At 52.5% G+C, this 22,741-nt stretch overlaps 1 protein-coding gene across 8 annotated transcripts in view; it reads left to right on the forward strand.

Annotated features, from left to right (window-relative positions):
• GABBR1 (gamma-aminobutyric acid type B receptor subunit 1) overlaps nt 1-22,741 on the forward strand; it is a 136,298-nt gene that overhangs the window by 46,061 nt on the left and 67,496 nt on the right. For all 8 annotated transcript variants that reach the window (XM_075577994.1, XM_075577988.1, XM_075577990.1 and 5 more), the window contains one exon: nt 1,791-1,979. In XM_075577994.1, coding sequence (XP_075434109.1) covers nt 1,791-1,979 — 189 coding nt within the window. The remainder of the gene's footprint in view (nt 1-1,790; nt 1,980-22,741) is intronic.

Genomic DNA, 22,741 nt, shown 5'->3' on the forward strand with positions numbered 1-22,741 from the left:
AGCCTGCGTTGTATAACTCCCTGCTCTCTAATGTGACAGCCTGCGCTGTATAACTCCCTGCTCTCTAATGTGACAGCCTGCGCTGTATAACTCCCTGCTCTCTAATGTGACAGCCTGCGCTGTATAACTCCCTGCTCTCTAATGTGACAGCCTGCGCTGTATAACTCCCTGCTCTCTAATGTGACAGCCTGCGCTGTATAACTCCCTGCTCTCTAATGTGACAGCCTGCGCTGTATAACTCCCTGCTCTCTAATGTGACAGCCTGCGCTGTATAACTCCCTGCTCTCTAATGTGACAGCCTGCGCTGTATAACTCCCTGCTCTCTAATGTGACAGCCTGCGCTGTATAACTCCCTGCTCTCTAATGTGACAGCCTGCGCTGTATAACTCCCTGCTCTCTAATGTGACAGCCTGCGCTGTATAACTCCCTGCTCTCTAATGTGACAGCCTGCGCTGTATAACTCCCTGCTCTCTAATGTGACAGCCTGCGCTGTATAACTCCCTGCTCTCTAATGTGACAGCCTGCGCTGTATAACTCCCTGCTCTCTAATGTGACAGCCTGCGCTGTATAACTCCCTGCTCTCTAATGTGACAGCCTGCGCTGTATAACTCCCTGCTCTCTAATGTGACAGCCTGCGCTGTATAACTCCCTGCTCTCTAATGTGACAGCCTGCGCTGTATAACTCCCTGCTCTCTAATGTGACAGCCTGCGCTGTATAACTCCCTGCTCTCTAATGTGACAGCCTGCGCTGTATAACTCCCTGCTCTCTAATGTGACAGCCTGCGCTGTATAACTCCCTGCCCTATAATGTGACAGCCTGCGCTGTATAACTCCCTGCTCTCTAATGTGACAGCCTGCGCTGTATAACTCCTTGGTCTCTAATGTGACAGCCTGCGTTGTATAACTCCCTGCCCTATAATGTGACAGCCTGCGCTGTATAACTCCTTGGTCTCTAATGTGACAGCCTGCGCTGTATAACTCCTTGGTCTCTAATGTGACAGCCTGCGCTGCATAACCCTCCTGCGCTTTAATGTGACAGCCTGCTGTGCATAACTCCCTGCTCTTCAATGTGACAGCCTGCTGTGCATAACTCCCTGCGCTCTGATGTGACAGCCTGTGGTGTATAGTTCTGTGTGCTCTAATGTGACAGCCTGTGTGGCTTACACCTTGCTCTCTAATTATGACTCCCTACGCTGCACAACTCCCTGCACTCTATTGTGACAGCCTGCACTGCATAACACGCTGTTCGCTAATGGGACAGCCTGCACTGCATAACTCCCTGCGCTCTAATGTGACAGCCTGCTCTGCATAACTCCCTGCACTTTGATGTGACAGCCTGCACTGCATAACTGCTTGCGTTCTAATGTGACAACCTGTACTATATAACGCCATGCTCTCCAATGTGACAGCCTGCACTGTATAAATCCCTGCGATCCAATGTGACAGCCTGCGCTCTAATGTGACAGCCTGCACTGTATAACTCCAGCTCTTCAATGTGACTTCCTGTGCTGTATAAACACCCTGTGCTCTGTAACAGCCTGCGCTGCATAACTCCCTGCGCTCTAATGTGACAGCCTGCTGTGCATAACTCCCTGCGCTCTAATGTGACAGCATGTACTTTCATACAACTCCCTGCTCTTTCAAATCCCTCTCCCGTGTTTTTAATGAGACCGCTGGCACTCTTCTACCAGTCACTGAGCATGTGGCCTCTTGGAGCGCTCTCGTGTTTGCCCCGCGCTCTCTTTACCCCCCTTCGTTCTGTCTCTCACACTCCCTCTCTCTGCCCTCAGTCTATACCTGTCCTCGCATGCATTTGAAGCTGGAGAACGGGCGGGCGGAGGTGCAGGGGACGGGACGTGTCCCCATGGATGGGACGACTGTCCTGTTCACGTGTGACCCGGGCTTTCTACTGGTGGGATCCAGTCACAGTCTGTGTACCAAAGTGGGGAAGTGGGACCACCCCAAACCTACATGTCAAGGTGAGAGGGAGGGCAGGGGTAGGGAAAGCATGGGGGGGTGGGGGAGAAGGAGGAGGGAGAGCGCAGGGAGAAAGCAGGACTAATAGAGGGGGTAGATAGGAGAGCGAGAGAGGGGGAAGGAAAGAGGAATCGGGGAGAGAGAGGTGAGAAGGCGGAGAGAGGGAAGGAGAGGAAAAAGAAGTAGGGGGAGGTAAGGATGGAGAGAGGTGGGGGGGGAAGGAAAGAGGAGGGGGGAAGGGGACAGACAGCTGAGACTGTTGGGGGGATGCTAATATACTGTAGCTCTTGAGGAAATGGGGTGCGAGTGTCACAAAGTGTTGTGGTTTATAGACGGTCTGTCCCTTCCCATCGCAGGGTGACGCAGACAAGAGACAGCTATGTGACTGACCCTCCTACTGCAGGGTGACGGTGGCAGAAAGAAAAGAGTTACGAGTCTGTCCAGCCACCCATAGGGTCACACAGGGGCACATATAGGAGGGAACTATGAGTCTGTCCTTCCCCCTCATTGGGTGACCAGCAGAAGGGGCTATGAGTCTGTCCCTCCCCCCGCAGGGTGACACAGTGACACAGACAGAAGGGAGCTATGAGACTGTCCCTCCCCTCGCAGGGTGACACAGTGACACAGACAGAAGGGAGCTATGAGACTGTCCCTCCCCCCGCAGGGTGACACAGTGACACAGACAGAAGGGGTTATGAGTCTGTCCCTCCCCCCGCAGTCTGGCACAGACAGAAGGGAGCTATGAGTCTGTCCCTCCCCCCGCAGTCTGGCACAGACAGAAGGGGGCTATGAGTCTGTCCCTTCCCCCACAGGGTGACACAGACAGAAAGGCCTGTAAGTCTATCCCTCCCCCATAGGGTGACACAGACAGAAAGGCCTGTAAGTCTATCCCTCCCCATAGGGTGACACAGACAGAAGGGAGCTATGAGTCTGTCCCTCCCCCCGCAGGGTGACACAGTGACACAGACAGAAGGGAGCTATGAGTCTGTCCCTTCCCCCACAGGGTGACACAGACAGAAAGGCCTGTAAGTCTATCCCTCCCCCATAGGGTGACACAGACAGAAAGGCCTGTAAGTCTATCCCTCCCCATAGGGTGACACAGACAGAAGGGAGTGAAGAATCCCTCGCACCACAGGGTGATGTCACACAGCAGAACAGATCTACACGTCTGTCTCCTCACCCAGGTTCACAAAGTGACACAGTCAGGAGCTTTGAGTCTGTCCCTTACCTCGTAGGGTGACACATACAAAAGGGAGCTATGAGTCTGACTCACCCCGTGCAAGGTGACAGTGACTCAGACAGAAGAGAACTATGCGTCTGTCCCTCCCACCGCAGGGTGACACAGTGACACAGGCAGAAGAGATCTGCGTCTGTCCCTCCCACCGCAGGGTGACAGTATCACAGGCAGAAGGGAGCTCTGAGTCAGTCCCTCCCACCGCAGGGTGACACAGTGACACAGGCAGAAGAGCTCTGAGTCAGTCCCTCCCACCGCAGGGTGACAGTATCACAGGCAGAAGAGCTCTGAGTCAGTCCCTCCCACCGCAGGGTGACAGTATCACAGGCAGAAGAGCTCTGAGTCAGTCCCTCCCACCGCAGTGTGACAGTATCACAGGCAGAAGAGCTCTGAGTCAGTCCCTCCCACCGCAGGGTGACAGTATCACAGGCAGAAGAGCTCTGAGTCAGTCCCTCCCACCGCGGGGTGACAGTATCACAGGCAGAAGAGCTCTGAGTCAGTCCCTCCCACCGCAGGGTGACAGTATCACAGGCAGAAGAGCTCTGAGTCAGTCCCTCCCACCGCAGGGTGACAGTATCACAGGCAGAAGAGCTCTGAGTCAGTCCCTCCCACCGCGGGGTGACAGTATCACAGGCAGAAGAGCTCTGAGTCAGTCCCTCCCACCGCAGGGTGACAGTATCACAGGCAGAAGAGCTCTGAGTCAGTCCCTCCCACCGCAGGGTGACAGTATCACAGGCAGAAGAGCTCTGAGTCAGTCCCTCCCACCGCAGGGTGACAGTATCACAGGCAGAAGAGCTCTGAGTCTGTCCCTCCCACCGCAGGGTGACAGTATCACAGGCAGAAGAGCTCTGCGTCTGTCCCTCCCACCGCAGTGTGACATAGTGACACAGACAGAAGAGCTCTGAGTCAGTCCCTCCCACCGCAGGGTGACAGTATCACAGGCAGAAGAGCTCTGAGTCAGTCCCTCCCACCGCAGGGTGACAGTATCACAGGCAGAAGAGCTCTGAGTCAGTCCCTCCCACCGCAGTGTGACAGTATCACAGGCAGAAGAGAACTATGCGTCTGTCCCTCCCACCGCAGTGTGACATAGTGACACAGACAGAAGAGCTCTGAGTCCGTCCCTCCCACAGCAGGGTGACACGGGAAGGGAGCTATGAGTCAGTCCCTCCCACAGCAGGGTGACACGGGAAGGGAGCTATGAGTCAGTCCCTCCCACCGCAGGGTGACAGTATCACAGGCAGAAGAGCTCTGAGTCAGTCCCTCCCACCGCAGTGTGACAGTATCACAGGCAGAAGAGCTATGAGTCAGTCCCTCCCACCGCAGGGTGACAGTATCACAGGCAGAAGAGCTCTGAGTCTGTCCCTCCCACCGCAGGGTGACACGGGAAGGGAGCTATGAGTCCGTCCCTCCCACAGCAGGGTGACACGGGAAGGGAGCTCTGAGTCAGTCCCTCCCACAGCAGGGTGACACGGGAAGGGAGCTATGAGTCAGTCCCTCCCACAGCAGGGTGACACGGGAAGGGAGCTCTGAGTCAGTCCCTCCCACCGCAGGGTGACAGTATCACAGGCAGAAGGGCTCTGAGTCAGTCCCTCCCACCGCAGTGTGACATAGTGACACAGACAGAAGAGCTCTGAGTCTGTCCCTCCCACCGCAGGGTGACACGGGAAGGGAGCTATGAGTCAGTCCCTCCCACAGCAGGGTGACACGGGAAGGGAGCTATGAGTCAGTCCCTCCCACAGCAGGGTGACACGGGAAGGGAGCTATGAGTCCGTCCCTCCCACAGCAGGGTGACACGGGAAGGGAGCTATGAGTCCGTCCCTCCCACAGCAGGGTGACACGGGAAGGGAGCTCTGAGTCAGTCCCTCCCACAGCAGGGTGACACGGGAAGGGAGCTATGAGTCAGTCCCTCCCACAGCAGGGTGACACGGGAAGGGAGCTATGAGTCAGTCCCTCCCACAGCAGGGTGACACGGGAAGGGAGCTCTGAGTCTGTCCCTCCCACAGCAGGGTGACACGGGAAGGGAGCTATGAGTCAGTCCCTCCCACATCAGGGTGACACGGGAAGGGAGCTATGAGTCAGTCCCTCCCACAGCAGGGTGACACGGGAAGGGAGCTATGAGTCAGTCCCTCCCACCGCAGGGTGACACGGGAAGGGAGCTATGAGTCCGTCCCTCCCACAGCAGGGTGACACGGGAAGGGAGCTATGAGTCAGTCCCTCCCACAGCAGGGTGACACGGGAAGGGAGCTATGAGTCAGTCCCTCCCACAGCAGGGTGACACGGGAAGGGAGCTATGAGTCAGTCCCTCCCACAGCAGGGTGACACGGGAAGGGAGCTATGAGTCAGTCCCTCCCACAGCAGGGTGACACGGGAAGGGAGCTATGAGTCCGTCCCTCCCACAGCAGGGTGACACGGGAAGGGAGCTATGAGTCAGTCCCTCCCACCGCAGGGTGACAGTATCACAGGCAGAAGAGCTCTGAGTCAGTCCCTCCCACCGCAGGGTGACAGTATCACAGGCAGAAGAGCTCTGAGTCAGTCCCTCCCACCGCAGGGTGACAGTATCACAGGCAGAAGAGCTCTGAGTCTGTCCCTCCCACCGCAGGGTGACACGGGAAGGGAGCTATGAGTCCGTCCCTCCCACAGCAGGGTGACACGGGAAGGGAGCTCTGAGTCAGTCCCTCCCACAGCAGGGTGACACGGGAAGGGAGCTATGAGTCAGTCCCTCCCACAGCAGGGTGACACGGGAAGGGAGCTCTGAGTCAGTCCCTCCCACCGCAGGGTGACAGTATCACAGGCAGAAGGGCTCTGAGTCAGTCCCTCCCACCGCAGTGTGACATAGTGACACAGACAGAAGAGCTCTGAGTCTGTCCCTCCCACCGCAGGGTGACACGGGAAGGGAGCTATGAGTCAGTCCCTCCCACAGCAGGGTGACACGGGAAGGGAGCTATGAGTCCGTCCCTCCCACAGCAGGGTGACACGGGAAGGGAGCTATGAGTCAGTCCCTCCCACCGCAGTGTGACAGTATCACAGGCAGAAGAGCTCTGAGTCAGTCCCTCCCACCGCAGGGTGACAGTATCACAGGCAGAAGAGCTCTGCGTCTGTCCCTCCCACCGCAGGGTGACAGTATCACAGGCAGAAGAGCTCTGAGTCAGTCCCTCCCACCGCAGGGTGACACGGGAAGGGAGCTATGAGTCCGTCCCTCCCACAGCAGGGTGACACGGGAAGGGAGCTCTGAGTCAGTCCCTCCCACAGCAGGGTGACACGGGAAGGGAGCTATGAGTCAGTCCCTCCCACAGCAGGGTGACACGGGAAGGGAGCTCTGAGTCAGTCCCTCCCACAGCAGGGTGACACGGGAAGGGAGCTATGAGTCCGTCCCTCCCACAGCAGGGTGACACGGGAAGGGAGCTATGAGTCAGTCCCTCCCACAGCAGGGTGACACGGGAAGGGAGCTATGAGTCCTTCCCTCCCACAGCAGGGTGACACGGGAAGGGAGCTCTGAGTCCGTCCCTCCCCTCATTGGATGACAGACAGAAGAGATTTATGAGTCTATCCCTCACACCGCAGGGTGACAGTGACACAGACAGAAGGAAGCAATGAAACAATCCCTCCCCCCACAGGGTGATGTGACACAGACAGAAGGGAGCACTGAATATGTCCCTCCCCCCACAGGGTGATGTGACACAGACAGAAGGGAGCAAAGAATATGTCCCTCCCCCCACAGGGTGATGTGACACAGACAGAACTGAGCTGAGTCTCTCCCTCCCCCCACAGGGTGATGTGACACAGACAGCAGGGAGCAATGAATCTGTCCCTCCCCCGACTGGGTGATGTGACACAGACAGAAGGGAGCTATGAGTCTGTCCCTCGCCCCGCAGGGTGACACAGTGACACAGACAGAAGGGAGCTATGAGTCTGTCCCTCCCCCCACAGGGTGACACAGACAGAAGGGAGTGAAGAATCCCTCGCACCACAGGGTGATGTCACACAGCAGAACAGATCTACACGTCTGTCTCCTCCCCCAGGTTCACAAAGTGACACAGTCAGGAGCTTTGAGTCTGTCCCTTACCTCGTAGGGTGACACATACAAAAGGGAGCTATGAGTCTGACTCACCCCGTGCAAGGTGACAGTGACTCAGACAGAAGTGAACTATGCGTCTGTCCCTCCCACCGCAGTGTGACACAGTGACACAGGCAGAAGAGATCTGCGTCTGTCCCTCCCACCGCAGGGTGACAGTATCACAGGCAGAAGAGCTCTGAGTCAGTCCCTCCCACCGCAGGGTGACAGTATCACAGGCAGAAGAGAACTATGCGTCTGTCCCTCCCACCGCAGGGTGACAGTATCACAGGCAGAAGAGAACTATGCGTCTGTCCCTCCCACCGCAGTGTGACAGTATCACAGGCAGAAGAGCTCTGAGTCAGTCCCTCCCACCGCAGGGTGACACGGGAAGGGAGCTATGAGTCCGTCCCTCCCACCGCAGGGTGACACGGGAAGGGAGCTATGAGTCAGTCCCTCCCACAGCAGGGTGACACGGGAAGGGAGCTATGAGTCCGTCCCTCCCACAGCAGGGTGACACGGGAAGGGAGCTATGAGTCAGTCCCTCCCACAGCAGGGTGACACGGGAAGGGAGCTATGAGTCAGTCCCTCCCACCGCAGGGTGACAGTATCACAGGCAGAAGAGCTCTGAGTCAGTCCCTCCCACCGCAGGGTGACAGTATCACAGGCAGAAGAGCTCTGAGTCAGTCCCTCCCACCGCAGGGTGACAGTATCACAGGCAGAAGAGCTCTGAGTCTGTCCCTCCCACCGCAGGGTGACACGGGAAGGGAGCTATGAGTCCGTCCCTCCCACAGCAGGGTGACACGGGAAGGGAGCTCTGAGTCAGTCCCTCCCACAGCAGGGTGACACGGGAAGGGAGCTATGAGTCAGTCCCTCCCACAGCAGGGTGACACGGGAAGGGAGCTCTGAGTCAGTCCCTCCCACCGCAGGGTGACAGTATCACAGGCAGAAGGGCTCTGAGTCAGTCCCTCCCACCGCAGTGTGACATAGTGACACAGACAGAAGAGCTCTGAGTCTGTCCCTCCCACCGCAGGGTGACACGGGAAGGGAGCTATGAGTCAGTCCCTCCCACAGCAGGGTGACACGGGAAGGGAGCTATGAGTCAGTCCCTCCCACAGCAGGGTGACACGGGAAGGGAGCTATGAGTCCGTCCCTCCCACAGCAGGGTGACACGGGAAGGGAGCTATGAGTCCGTCCCTCCCACAGCAGGGTGACACGGGAAGGGAGCTCTGAGTCAGTCCCTCCCACAGCAGGGTGACACGGGAAGGGAGCTATGAGTCAGTCCCTCCCACAGCAGGGTGACACGGGAAGGGAGCTATGAGTCAGTCCCTCCCACAGCAGGGTGACACGGGAAGGGAGCTCTGAGTCTGTCCCTCCCACAGCAGGGTGACACGGGAAGGGAGCTATGAGTCAGTCCCTCCCACATCAGGGTGACACGGGAAGGGAGCTATGAGTCAGTCCCTCCCACAGCAGGGTGACACGGGAAGGGAGCTATGAGTCAGTCCCTCCCACCGCAGGGTGACACGGGAAGGGAGCTATGAGTCCGTCCCTCCCACAGCAGGGTGACACGGGAAGGGAGCTATGAGTCAGTCCCTCCCACAGCAGGGTGACACGGGAAGGGAGCTATGAGTCAGTCCCTCCCACAGCAGGGTGACACGGGAAGGGAGCTATGAGTCAGTCCCTCCCACAGCAGGGTGACACGGGAAGGGAGCTATGAGTCAGTCCCTCCCACAGCAGGGTGACACGGGAAGGGAGCTATGAGTCCGTCCCTCCCACAGCAGGGTGACACGGGAAGGGAGCTATGAGTCAGTCCCTCCCACCGCAGGGTGACAGTATCACAGGCAGAAGAGCTCTGAGTCAGTCCCTCCCACCGCAGGGTGACAGTATCACAGGCAGAAGAGCTCTGAGTCAGTCCCTCCCACCGCAGGGTGACAGTATCACAGGCAGAAGAGCTCTGAGTCTGTCCCTCCCACCGCAGGGTGACACGGGAAGGGAGCTATGAGTCCGTCCCTCCCACAGCAGGGTGACACGGGAAGGGAGCTATGAGTCAGTCCCTCCCACAGCAGGGTGACACGGGAAGGGAGCTCTGAGTCAGTCCCTCCCACCGCAGGGTGACAGTATCACAGGCAGAAGGGCTCTGAGTCAGTCCCTCCCACCGCAGTGTGACATAGTGACACAGACAGAAGAGCTCTGAGTCTGTCCCTCCCACCGCAGGGTGACACGGGAAGGGAGCTATGAGTCAGTCCCTCCCACAGCAGGGTGACACGGGAAGGGAGCTATGAGTCCGTCCCTCCCACAGCAGGGTGACACGGGAAGGGAGCTATGAGTCAGTCCCTCCCACAGCAGGGTGACACGGGAAGGGAGCTATGAGTCAGTCCCTCCCACAGCAGGGTGACACGGGAAGGGAGCTATGAGTCAGTCCCTCCCACAGCAGGGTGACACGGGAAGGGAGCTATGAGTCCGTCCCTCCCACAGCAGGGTGACACGGGAAGGGAGCTATGAGTCAGTCCCTCCCACCGCAGTGTGACAGTATCACAGGCAGAAGAGCTCTGAGTCAGTCCCTCCCACCGCAGGGTGACAGTATCACAGGCAGAAGAGCTCTGCGTCTGTCCCTCCCACCGCAGGGTGACAGTATCACAGGCAGAAGAGCTCTGAGTCAGTCCCTCCCACCGCAGGGTGACACGGGAAGGGAGCTATGAGTCCGTCCCTCCCACAGCAGGGTGACACGGGAAGGGAGCTCTGAGTCAGTCCCTCCCACAGCAGGGTGACACGGGAAGGGAGCTATGAGTCAGTCCCTCCCACAGCAGGGTGACACGGGAAGGGAGCTCTGAGTCAGTCCCTCCCACAGCAGGGTGACACGGGAAGGGAGCTATGAGTCCGTCCCTCCCACAGCAGGGTGACACGGGAAGGGAGCTATGAGTCAGTCCCTCCCACAGCAGGGTGACACGGGAAGGGAGCTATGAGTCCTTCCCTCCCACAGCAGGGTGACACGGGAAGGGAGCTCTGAGTCCGTCCCTCCCCTCATTGGATGACAGACAGAAGAGATTTATGAGTCTATCCCTCACACCGCAGGGTGACAGTGACACAGACAGAAGGAAGCAATGAAACAATCCCTCCCCCCACAGGGTGATGTGACACAGACAGAAGGGAGCACTGAATATGTCCCTCCCCCCACAGGGTGATGTGACACAGACAGAAGGGAGCAAAGAATATGTCCCTCCCCCCACAGGGTGATGTGACACAGACAGAACTGAGCTGAGTCTCTCCCTCCCCCCACAGGGTGATGTGACACAGACAGAACTGAGCTGAGTCTCTCCCTCCCCCCACAGGGTGATGTGACACAGACAGCAGGGAGCAATGAATCTGTCCCTCCCCCGACTGGGTGATGTGACACAGACAGAAGGGAGCTATGAGTCTGTCCCTCGCCCCGCAGGGTGACACAGTGACACAGACAGAAAGGAGCTATGAGTCTGTCCCTCCCCCCACAGGGTGACACAGACAGAAGGGAGTGAAGAATCCCTCGCACCACAGGGTGATGTCACACAGCAGAACAGATCTACACGTCTGTCTCCTCCCCCAGGTTCACAAAGTGACACAGTCAGGAGCTTTGAGTCTGTCCCTTACCTCGTAGGGTGACACATACAAAAGGGAGCTATGAGTCTGACTCACCCCGTGCAAGGTGACAGTGACTCAGACAGAAGTGAACTATGCGTCTGTCCCTCCCACCGCAGTGTGACACAGTGACACAGGCAGAAGAGATCTGCGTCTGTCCCTCCCACCGCAGGGTGACAGTATCACAGGCAGAAGAGCTCTGAGTCAGTCCCTCCCACCGCAGGGTGACAGTATCACAGGCAGAAGAGAACTATGCGTCTGTCCCTCCCACCGCAGGGTGACAGTATCACAGGCAGAAGAGAACTATGCGTCTGTCCCTCCCACCGCAGTGTGACAGTATCACAGGCAGAAGAGCTCTGAGTCAGTCCCTCCCACCGCAGGGTGACACGGGAAGGGAGCTATGAGTCCGTCCCTCCCACCGCAGGGTGACACGGGAAGGGAGCTATGAGTCAGTCCCTCCCACAGCAGGGTGACACGGGAAGGGAGCTATGAGTCCGTCCCTCCCACAGCAGGGTGACACGGGAAGGGAGCTATGAGTCAGTCCCTCCCACAGCAGGGTGACACGGGAAGGGAGCTATGAGTCCGTCCCTCCCACAGCAGGGTGACACGGGAAGGGAGCTCTGAGTCAGTCCCTCCCACCGCAGGGTGACACGGGAAGGGAGCTCTGAGTCAGTCCCTCCCACAGCAGGGTGACACGGGAAGGGAGCTATGAGTCCGTCCCTCCCACAGCAGGGTGACACGGGAAGGGAGCTCTGAGTCAGTCCCTCCCACAGCAGGGTGACACGGGAAGGGAGCTATGAGTCAGTCCCTCCCACAGCAGGGTGACACGGGAAGGGAGCTATGAGTCCGTCCCTCCCACAGCAGGGTGACACGGGAAGGGAGCTCTGAGTCAGTCCCTCCCACAGCAGGGTGACACGGGAAGGGAGCTATGAGTCAGTCCCTCCCACAGCAGGGTGACACGGGAAGGGAGCTCTGAGTCAGTCCCTCCCACCGCAGGGTGACAGTATCACAGGCAGAAGGGCTATGAGTCAGTCCCTCCCACCGCAGTGTGACATAGTGACACAGACAGAAGAGCTCTGAGTCTGTCCCTCCCACCGCAGGGTGACACGGGAAGGGAGCTATGAGTCCGTCCCTCCCACAGCAGGGTGACACGGGAAGGGAGCTCTGAGTCAGTCCCTCCCACAGCAGGGTGACACGGGAAGGGAGCTATGAGTCAGTCCCTCCCACAGCAGGGTGACACGGGAAGGGAGCTATGAGTCAGTCCCTCCCACAGCAGGGTGACACGGGAAGGGAGCTATGAGTCCGTCCCTCCCACAGCAGGGTGACACGGCAAGGGAGCTATGAGTCAGTCCCTCCCACAGCAGGGTGACACGGGAAGGGAGCTATGAGTCAGTCCCTCCCACAGCAGGGTGACACGGGAAGGGAGCTATGAGTCCGTCCCTCCCACAGCAGGGTGACACGGGAAGGGAGCTATGAGTCAGTCCCTCCCACCGCAGTGTGACAGTATCACAGGCAGAAGAGCTCTGAGTCAGTCCCTCCCACCGCAGGGTGACAGTATCACAGGCAGAAGAGCTCTGCGTCTGTCCCTCCCACCGCAGGGTGACAGTATCACAGGCAGAAGAGCTCTGAGTCAGTCCCTCCCACCGCAGGGTGACACGGGAAGGGAGCTATGAGTCCGTCCCTCCCACAGCAGGGTGACACGGGAAGGGAGCTATGAGTCAGTCCCTCCCACAGCAGGGTGACACGGGAAGGGAGCTCTGAGTCAGTCCCTCCCACAGCAGGGTGACACGGGAAGGGAGCTATGAGTCAGTCCCTCCCACAGCAGGGTGACACGGGAAGGGAGCTCTGAGTCAGTCCCTCCCACAGCAGGGTGACACGGGAAGGGAGCTATGAGTCCGTCCCTCCCACAGCAGGGTGACACGGGAAGGGAGCTATGAGTCAGTCCCTCCCACAGCAGGGTGACACGGGAAGGGAGCTATGAGTCCTTCCCTCCCACAGCAGGGTGACACGGGAAGGGAGCTCTGAGTCTGTCCTTCCCACAGCAGGGTGACATGGGAAGGGAGCTCTGAGTCTGTCCCTCCCACAGCAGGGTGACACGGGAAGGGAGCTATGAGTCCGTCCCTCCCCTCATTGGATGACAGACAGAAGAGATTTATGAGTCTATCCCTCACACCGCAGGGTGACAGTGACACAGACAGAAGGAAGCAATGAAACAATCCCTCCCCCCACAGGGTGATGTGACACAGACAGAAGGGAGCACTGAATATGTCCCTCCCCCCACAGGGTGATGTGACACAGACAGAAGGGAGCAAAGAATATGTCCCTCCCCCCACAGGGTGATGTGACACAGACAGAACTGAGCTGAGTCTCTCCCTCCCCCCACAGGGTGATGTGACACAGACAGAACTGAGCTGAGTCTCTCCCTCCCCCCACAGGGTGATGTGACACAGACAGCAGGGAGCAATGAATCTGTCCCTCCCCCGACTGGGTGATGTGACACAGACAGAAGGGAGCTATGAGTCTGTCCCTCGCCCCGCAGGGTGACACAGTGACACAGACAGAAGGGAGCTATGAGTCTGTCCCTCCCCCCACAGGGTGACACAGACAGAAGGGAGTGAAGAATCCCTCGCACCACAGGGTGATGTCACACAGCAGAACAGATCTACACGTCTGTCTCCTCCCCCAGGTTCACAAAGTGACACAGTCAGGAGCTTTGAGTCTGTCCCTTACCTCGTAGGGTGACACATACAAAAGGGAGCTATGAGTCTGACTCACCCCGTGCAAGGTGACAGTGACTCAGACAGAAGTGAACTATGCGTCTGTCCCTCCCACCGCAGTGTGACACAGTGACACAGGCAGAAGAGATCTGCGTCTGTCCCTCCCACCGCAGTGTGACAGTATCACAGGCAGAAGAGCTCTGAGTCAGTCCCTCCCACCGCAGTGTGACACAGTGACACAGGCAGAAGAGATCTGCGTCTGTCCCTCCCACCGCAGTGTGACAGTATCACAGGCAGAAGAGAACTATGTGTCTGTCCCTCCCACCGCAGGGTGACAGTATCACAGGCAGAAGAGCTCTGCGTCAGTCCCTCCCACCGCAGTGTGACAGTATCACAGGCAGAAGAGCTCTGAGTCAGTCCCTCCCACCGCAGGGTGACAGTATCACAGGCAGAAGAGCTCTGAGTCAGTCCCTCCCACCGCAGGGTGACAGTATCACAGGCAGAAGAGCTCTGAGTCCGTCCCTCCCACCGCAGGGTGACACGGGAAGGGAGCTATGAGTCAGTCCCTCCCACAGCAGGGTGACACAGGAAGGGAGCTATGAGTCCGTCCCTCCCACAGCAGGGTGACACGGGAAGGGAGCTCTGAGTCAGTCCCTCCCACCGCAGGGTGACACGGGAAGGGAGCTCTGAGTCAGTCCCTCCCACAGCAGGGTGACACGGGAAGGGAGCTATGAGTCCGTCCCTCCCACAGCAGGGTGACACGGGAAGGGAGCTCTGAGTCAGTCCCTCCCACCGCAGGGTGACACGGGAAGGGAGCTCTGAGTCAGTCCCTCCCACAGCAGGGTGACACGGGAAGGGAGCTATGAGTCAGTCCCTCCCACAGCAGGGTGACACGGGAAGGGAGCTCTGAGTCAGTCCCTCCCACAGCAGGGTGACACGGGAAGGGAGCTATGAGTCAGTCCCTCCCACAGCAGGGTGACAGGGGAAGGGAGCTATGAGTCCGTCCCTCCCACAGCAGGGTGACACGGGAAGGGAGCTCTGAGTCAGTCCCTCCCACAGCAGGGTGACACGGGAAGGGAGCTCTGAGTCAGTCCCTCCCACAGCAGGGTGACACGGGAAGGGAGCTATGAGTCCGTCCCTCCCCTCATTGGATGACAGACAGAAGAGATTTATGAGTCTATCCCTCACACCGCAGGGTGACAGTGACACAGACAGAAGGAAGCAATGAAACAATCCCTCCCCCCACAGGGTGATGTGACACAGACAGAAGGGAGCACTGAATATGTCCCTCCCCCCACAGGGTGATGTGTCACAGACAGAAGTGAGCAAAGAATATGTCCCTCCCCCGACTGGGTGTTGTGTCACAGACAGAAGTGAGCAAAGAATATGTCCCTCCCCCGACTGGGTGATGTGACACAGACAGAAGGGAGCAAAGAATATGTCCCTCCCCCCACAAGGTGATGTGTCACAGACAGAAGGGAGCAATGAATCTGTCCCTCCCCCCACAGGGTGATGTGACACAGACAGAAGGGAGCAATGAATCTGTCTCTCCCCCCACAGGGTGATGTGACACACACAGAAGGGAGCAATGAATCTGTCCCTCCCCCCACAGGGTGATGTGACACAGACAGAAGGGAGCAAAGAATATGTCCCTCCCCCCACAGGGTGATGTGTCACAGACAGAAGGGAGCAATGTGTCTGTCTCTCCCCCAGGTTTACAAAGTGACAAAGTCAGGAGCTATGAGTCTGTCCTCCCCTCGTAGAGTGACACAGGCAGAAGGGAGCTAAGAGTCTGTCCCTATTCCTGCAAGGTGGAAAAGTGACAAAGACAGAAGGCGCTATTTGTCCATCCCCCAGAGGGAGACCGTGGCACAGACAGAAGAAAACTACAGTATGAGTCTGTTCCTCCCACCACAGGCTGACAGTGAAACAGACAGAAGGGCGCTATATGTCCCTCCCCCCTCAGGGTGACAGTGACACAGACAGAAGTGCGTTATGAGTGTCCGTTCTCTTGCAGTGTCACAGAGAAAGACAGAAGGGAGCTAGCTATGAGTTTGTCCCTTGTCTTGCAGTGTGACACAGACAGTTCCGTGTTGCTACCACTGGGGGACTCTCTTGCATATCTGCACTCTGAATATCACAGAGAGAAAGGCTTGTTGAAAAAGAGACATTTATTTCAGTACACGCCTCACGGGACTGCAGCAATAAAGATTATTAACAAAAGACTATGGAGTCTGTATGTTGCATTCACACACACACCTGTTATCAATTACTTGTCAGCTACACAGAAGTAATAGGTAAAACATGCTAATTACATGTGAATTACAGACATACATGAATTACATGTGCTTCCCATGAAAATTGCATGCAAGATACATGTGAATTGCATACAAACTACAATTACACGCAACCTTTATAGGTATTGGATGCACATTTTTTGGATATAACATTGAGACAACATGTTTATTGCATGCAAACTACATGCGTATTATATACTTTCTACATGTGGACTATATGAGTATGACATGCAAACTACATGTGGTTTTCCAAAGGCAAATTGAATTGTACATTTCTAGCACATTATCTGAGTTGCACGTGAAGTTCATACGCGTTACATGCATTTTACATACAAATGAGATGTACAATGTATGTGCATTATGGGAGTTGCATGCATAAATAACATGACATTACATAGGAAGTACATGTTTATCTCACTATATGCAAATCTAGTGCTTGTTACATACTAACTAAATGTGAGTTACTTTCATGTTACACTAGTACAAGCTGGTTAGCTTAGAAAAAGATCTATGGGTAAGTTACATAAAGAAGAACAAAAAAATCACACAGTAATTACATGCTCGTTTCCAGCACGTTACATGCAAATGAAACAGATTAAAACAGTGAGGGCATGAATCAGACGTAGAAAGAGGACATGAAACTCTACATGTTAATTAAAGGCTAATTGCACATGGACAGCTTTCATTGTCCATGTTGCACACAGTTCACACACGTGTCTTTACTTATTTTTTTCCCTATTGCGTTTGCTCTATTTTGCTCTCTTAACATGTGAAGCTCTCTGTGTGTCTAATACTCTGTAACGCTCTCTGGGGGCGATTCACTAAGCAGTGATAACTGCTTTTAAGTACGATAAATGGCTTTTTAGACCGATACTGCCTGCTGCGCAATTCACTAAGCAATGATAAAGTACTTTTATCAGTCGTAAAAGACATTTTTTCACCCCCCCCAAAAAAAATTTGAAAAAAATTAGTCCGATCAGGCAAAAGATGGCAAGCGTGCCGTTTTTTGCCAGTCAGTGCGATTCACTAAACAGTGATAAGCGAATCGTACTTTAAAAGTACGCCAGATTTTTGCACCAGCTAAAGGCTGGCGCAAAAGAAATAGAGCCATGAATAAAATCATTGTTTATGTTTTCTCACCACACAAATAATACAACAGGCCGACGGGTGTCCCCGGGTGATCCCCGCGGGAGTCCAGGGCCATCGCGGGATCCCCGCGGGAGTCTGGGGCCCCTGCTGGCCTGTGGTACCAATCGTGTGGCCAAAAAAACATAACAGGCAATACCTTGAAATAAATACACCCCCTTCCCCCCGTGCCCCCTAACACATCAGTACATTAATGGGCAAAATGACTATTATCCAAATATGGACAATATTGCATTTATCCATTACAAATAAAAACATTAAGCTGCAGAAATAAAATAAATAAAACTTGCACTCACCCCTGCCAGGCTGCCACGAAGGAGGCCATCCTCATCCTCATCACGTCCATGTCCTCCGTTGCCATAAACAATACAGTACAATCAAAAATACAATCTAATGTCCCCATGCCCCTTAATCACCTTAGCGGTTAGTAACCTCTATAGTAATTAAGTGGTTAACCCACCCCCTCCCACTACCCACCCAAGAGGCCTAACCACCCTCCCAAGGCAACTATCCCCACCCTTCACCCATTCATTGGTACAGTGGGTACATCATGCTCATATAATATGGGCACGATTTACCACTATAGCAGTAAATGGTGAAGGAATAAAAAAACAGGCCCAAATAAAACAACATTACATTGCAATATGAACACATTACTAATGCCAATGAAATAATTGAATGGCACATTGGGTACATCATGCCCATATAATATGGGCATGATATAACAATATGCCAGTCAATGGTCAGCCTAAAATAAACAATCACAAACACGATCCAATGCATTCAAAACAATCTAAAAATAAAAACAAATAAACAAGTAAACAGAACAAAATTACCACCAATCAATTAATCAAATCCAAAATAAAGACCAGAATAAACAATTAAAACACCAAAACAAAACCATGAATAAATATCTAAATAAACTGCATCATTCAAAATCAAAAGTCAAAAAATAATCCAACATTATAAAGCAAACACCAATCAAAAGCCAGAAATAAACAATTTAAAACACCACCAAAAATTCCAAAAATGCATGGTCTACTAAAACCAATCAGATTGTGGATATAGTTCCCACAATCTGATTGACTGAAGTACCATGTGATGGCAGCCATGTTGCTTTTGGTGATGTCATGTTAAAGGGAAAGGAAGCACAGCCATTCTGATTTGCTGGCTTCACTTCCTTTACATGACGTCACAAAAAAACCCAAAAAACATGGTTTTCACAGCCAATCAGAAGCGTGTGAACCATTTGCACTCAAATGTGACGTCACAGGCCTATAAAAGCCTGTGCAGCCTCATTTGATGTCAAGAAACCAAGGCGGGTGGACCTCTTCCTCCAATAGGATTACAAGGGCGTGCCTACTGAATATGGATGAAGAAGATACAGAAGAAGATGAAGATAGAGGACCCCGAAAGAGCCAACATTGGATTACAATTTACAGATGAAGAAAAAGAAAGAAGAAAAGAACTTTGGATTTTTTTTTACCTGTGGCCCGTTGCTGTTTGGGATCGTGGATTGGTTCGAGAGCTTGCGGTGACCACGGGAATCGGAGGGTGAAGACATCTAAAGGTAAGGAAAAAAATTGAATGTATGTTATTTTTCATTTACAGGTTTTTTTTTTTTTGTTTGTTTTTTTAATCTCTTTATTTGTATTGTCACAAAAATATCAATTTTAACAGATAACAGATACATTGTCATTTATAGTTATCTCTTAACGCTTATTAATTACTGTATACTGTATTGTACAGTACATTTGGAGCTAACAAATTATAATAAAGGGATACATTTTAATAGCAGAAAGCATATAACATGGACTTAGGGACACACAGACATATAAACCAGGGGAGGGAGTAGGAGTGAAAAATGGGGTGGGGGTATTGGGGAGGGGTGATGTCACCACATATTATAAACATCTCATCTTCAGCACAACATATCAATATATTTTTGCATCATATTCCTATTCTTTTTTTTTTTTTTTTTAACTTGTATTGATTTTCAAAACTTAACAGGGAGGGGGAGAGGGGTACAGAAAATGAAAAGGGTGGGTGGGGCTGATTAGGGGGGAATCATCCACAATGGTCTCCGCGCAGGGATCTTGCAGGTAGAGGTATACATATATTTATATAAAGGTATAAAAAGACATCCTATATGTTAGAAGTGCTGACAGCTTGGTTTAACATCGAATCTGAGTACACGGTCTTAAGTCAGGTTTGGAGTTTGCCATGTAAAAGTCGCCCAGGGATCCCAGCTCGTCAAGAAACTGTTAAATCTATCATGGACTAGGCTGGTCAGTCTTTCCATGGTCATAACGAGAGGAAGGAGCGGTGCACTGAGGTAAGTAGGTTAACCAAACGCAGCTCTAACAAAAACGACTATTTATTGAAAAAAGGGTCAAACATCACAAAGCTAGAGACCTCTGACACGTTTCATCCCACGTTACTCCTGCTGGTGGCACGTGGATTTCTATATACACACAGTTGGAGGCACTTACTCCGGTGGATTTTCTCCCCTTTAGCGTGGATACACTGGATACATGCAGCGTGATAGCAGGTATTTCATTGGCAGAGTGGGCTGAGGGTGACGTAGCATTAGCCAGGCTGTTCTCATTGAAGACAGTCGGCGATTCTTATTGTCACCCCTTATCACCCGTCCCCCCAACCTGCGTTATTTTGTCCGCTGAGAACTGTTCATTTGCTCATGTTAGTGCCTCATACGTGTGTTATAATACTAAGGACATTCCTACGCATTTTGGCCCTTGAGCACTGGTAGCAGATCACCTCTGCTTTGCTTTCCATGGTCATAACATGGTTCATTTTATTCATTACTGTTGCGAATGGTGGGGAATCATTCTGTTTCCAGTGTTTCGCTATCATTGCTTTATCTGCCGAAAGTATCGGTGTTATCAGGTAATCTGCCTTCCTTTCAAGACCGTCTGTAGGTTTTAATAAAAGTACAGTTTCCAGGTCCCATGTCAAATCTATACCTAGTACCCCCTTTATTAGCCTCCTAATTCTCCCCCAGTATAGAATAATCTTGGGGCATAACCACCAGATATGTTTAAACGTACCCGCTTGTCCGCAATTACGCCAGCACATGGGGGAGGTTGATGGGAAGAAAGAATGAAGGCGCACAGGTGTGTAATACCATCTGTGAAGGATTTTCACATTTGTTTCTCTAACGGCTGAGCATCTGAAAGCTCTAGCTATTCTTTAATATATATCTTCCCAGTCTTCCCCCTCCATAGCATTGCCTATGTCTTTTTCCCAGTCTGATATATTTTTGCTTGTTTGCCCTCTTGTGTTGTTGTATCAGTACCTGGTAAAACTGGGCGACTGTCCCTTTATGGAATATGTCTGATTGATACAGCCTCTCGAAAGTGGTTAGGGATCTAGTCCAGGTTTCTTGTGGTTGTATCGAGGAAACATAATGTTTAAGCTGCATATCATATTCCTATTCTTAACACTTCTAACATTCCATTTGCGGAAGGGCCCCAAAAATCTGCTACTTCTTTCCGCTCTTGCACATATAGCCCTGTTATAGAAAGGGATCCCAGACTCTCCGGAATTTAATCATGGAATCTTCTAGATAGCTCGTTCGATTCTCCATCATCATGACAGTGGATATGTGTTCCCTAACTTTTCTGTATGTGGGTGGGTTTGCCTGCCTCAAACACCTGGCAACTAGACATCTGACTGTACTAATAATATGTCCTATTAATTTTGATTCAGTTTCATTCACACCCTCTAATGGTTTGCCTAGTAGTAGAAATCATGCGTCTCTTGGTATCTCGACTCCTGTAGTAGTCAAGATAAGCCTAAATATACTTTCCCATTGGGGTTGAATTTTTTGGGCAGTCCAACCAGATGTGGGACAGAGATCCTCTCTGTCCGCATCCTCTCCAGCACATTGGAGAGATATTTGGATTTATTAGATTTAATTTAGTTGGTGTTTTTATACCATCTGTGCAGAAGTTTATAGGAGTTTTCCTTTATTAAAATGCAGGTGGACTCTCTGGCCGCCGCCTCCCATATGTCCCGCCAGTCTTCCCACTCCATTTCCTCCCCCCAGTTCTCTCTCCCAAGCCAACATATATCCATCTTTATCCTGCGAGCCTATTGTGTTAATATGATAGTATAAAGATGATGAAATTTTAACCCTGTCCGAGGCCTGTGTGCACATTTTCTCAAAATACGTGAGATTTGGTATGTCATCCCGACCAAACTTCTCCTCAATAAATTGCCTAACTTGTAAATAGCGATAGAAATCTGTGCCTGGCCGCTCAAACTGTTCCCGCAATTCTTGAAATGTTTGTACCTAAGAGTGTGAGAATAGAACTACTGCTTTTGAAATGCCTTTACCTCTCCAACAGTCTAGATCGGTTCCATGGAATCCTGGAGGGATGTTACGGTTGTTCGCTGCTAGCGTGTTGACAAGGAGTAAATGCTGCACACCACAACGTAATAAAGAAATTGATACAGTTCCCGGTGCTCCCGTCAACGTACGATCGGCTGCGTCCAATACACGGCATACAAGAAGGATAGAAGATGGGGCACTCAGATTTTTAAAAAAAAGAAATAATTTATTAAACAACTCGTATGCTTTAATAAATTATTTCTTTTTTTTTTTAAAGCCGTGTGCCCCTTTTTCTATCTTTCTTGTTCGCTGGCGGGATCATCAGGGAAATTTTTGGTGTAAGTTTCAGCTTAAACCTGGTTGAGCCCCACAGTTCACAGGAGTGCTTTAGAATCTGGTTATTTGAGACTATCTTTGGTCTGTCTTTTTTGTCTAGCCAGATTATGTCTGCTAATGGTATCGGTGAGATCAGACTAGCCTCCAACTCCACCCATCTTTTGGATGCTGGGGGGGACATGCCATTGAACTATCTGTCCCAATTGGACTGCCTTATAGTAGTTCAAAATATCTGGCATCGCCAACCCTCCCAGCTCCTTTGGATGGTATAGTATTTCTCTTCTAATTTTGTTTTTTTTTTATTGTTCCATACGAATTTAATAAGCGTTTTCTGGAAGTCGGATAGATCTTGAGGCGGTACTCGGATCGGCAAGGTAGGAAACAGGTATAGGAGCCTTGGTAGAATATTAATTTTAACTGCCCATATTCGGCCTATCCAGGAGATTGGATAAATTGACCATTGTGTAATCTCTCTCTCTAATTTTTTGAGCAGAGGTGTATAATTGACTCTATATAGTGAGCTTATCTCCTTCGGGAATTGGATGCCTAAGTATTTGAGTGTTTTTGGGTCCCATTTAAAATCAAAGTTAAGTTGTAACCACTTTGTCAGATCATGAGGAAGGCCTATAGCAAATGCCACAGTTTTTGACTGGTTAATTTTAAATCCTGAGTACATACCAAATTTGGACAACAGACTGAAAAGATTAGGCAGGGATGTCAGAGGCTTAGAGATTGTCAGAATCACATCATCAGCAAATAGAGCTATTTTAAATTCTTCTTTCCTTACCTTGAACCCCGATATATCCTTAGAATTACGTACAGCACAGCTGTGGTTCTATTGAAAGAGCGAATAGCAAGGGAGAGAGGGGGCAGCCCTGTCTATGTTTGTTATTGTGAATCGCCTGGAGAGTTGTCCATTAACTGCTACAGCTGCTGTTGGGGATTCATATAGGGCCTGCACCCCATTTATAAATATTGACCCAAATCCAAACTTTTCCATTGTTTTAAACATGAATT

The sequence above is a fragment of the Ascaphus truei genome, chromosome 20 (assembly GCF_040206685.1).
Source record: "Ascaphus truei isolate aAscTru1 chromosome 20, aAscTru1.hap1, whole genome shotgun sequence".
Lineage (NCBI taxonomy): Eukaryota > Metazoa > Chordata > Amphibia > Anura > Ascaphidae > Ascaphus > Ascaphus truei.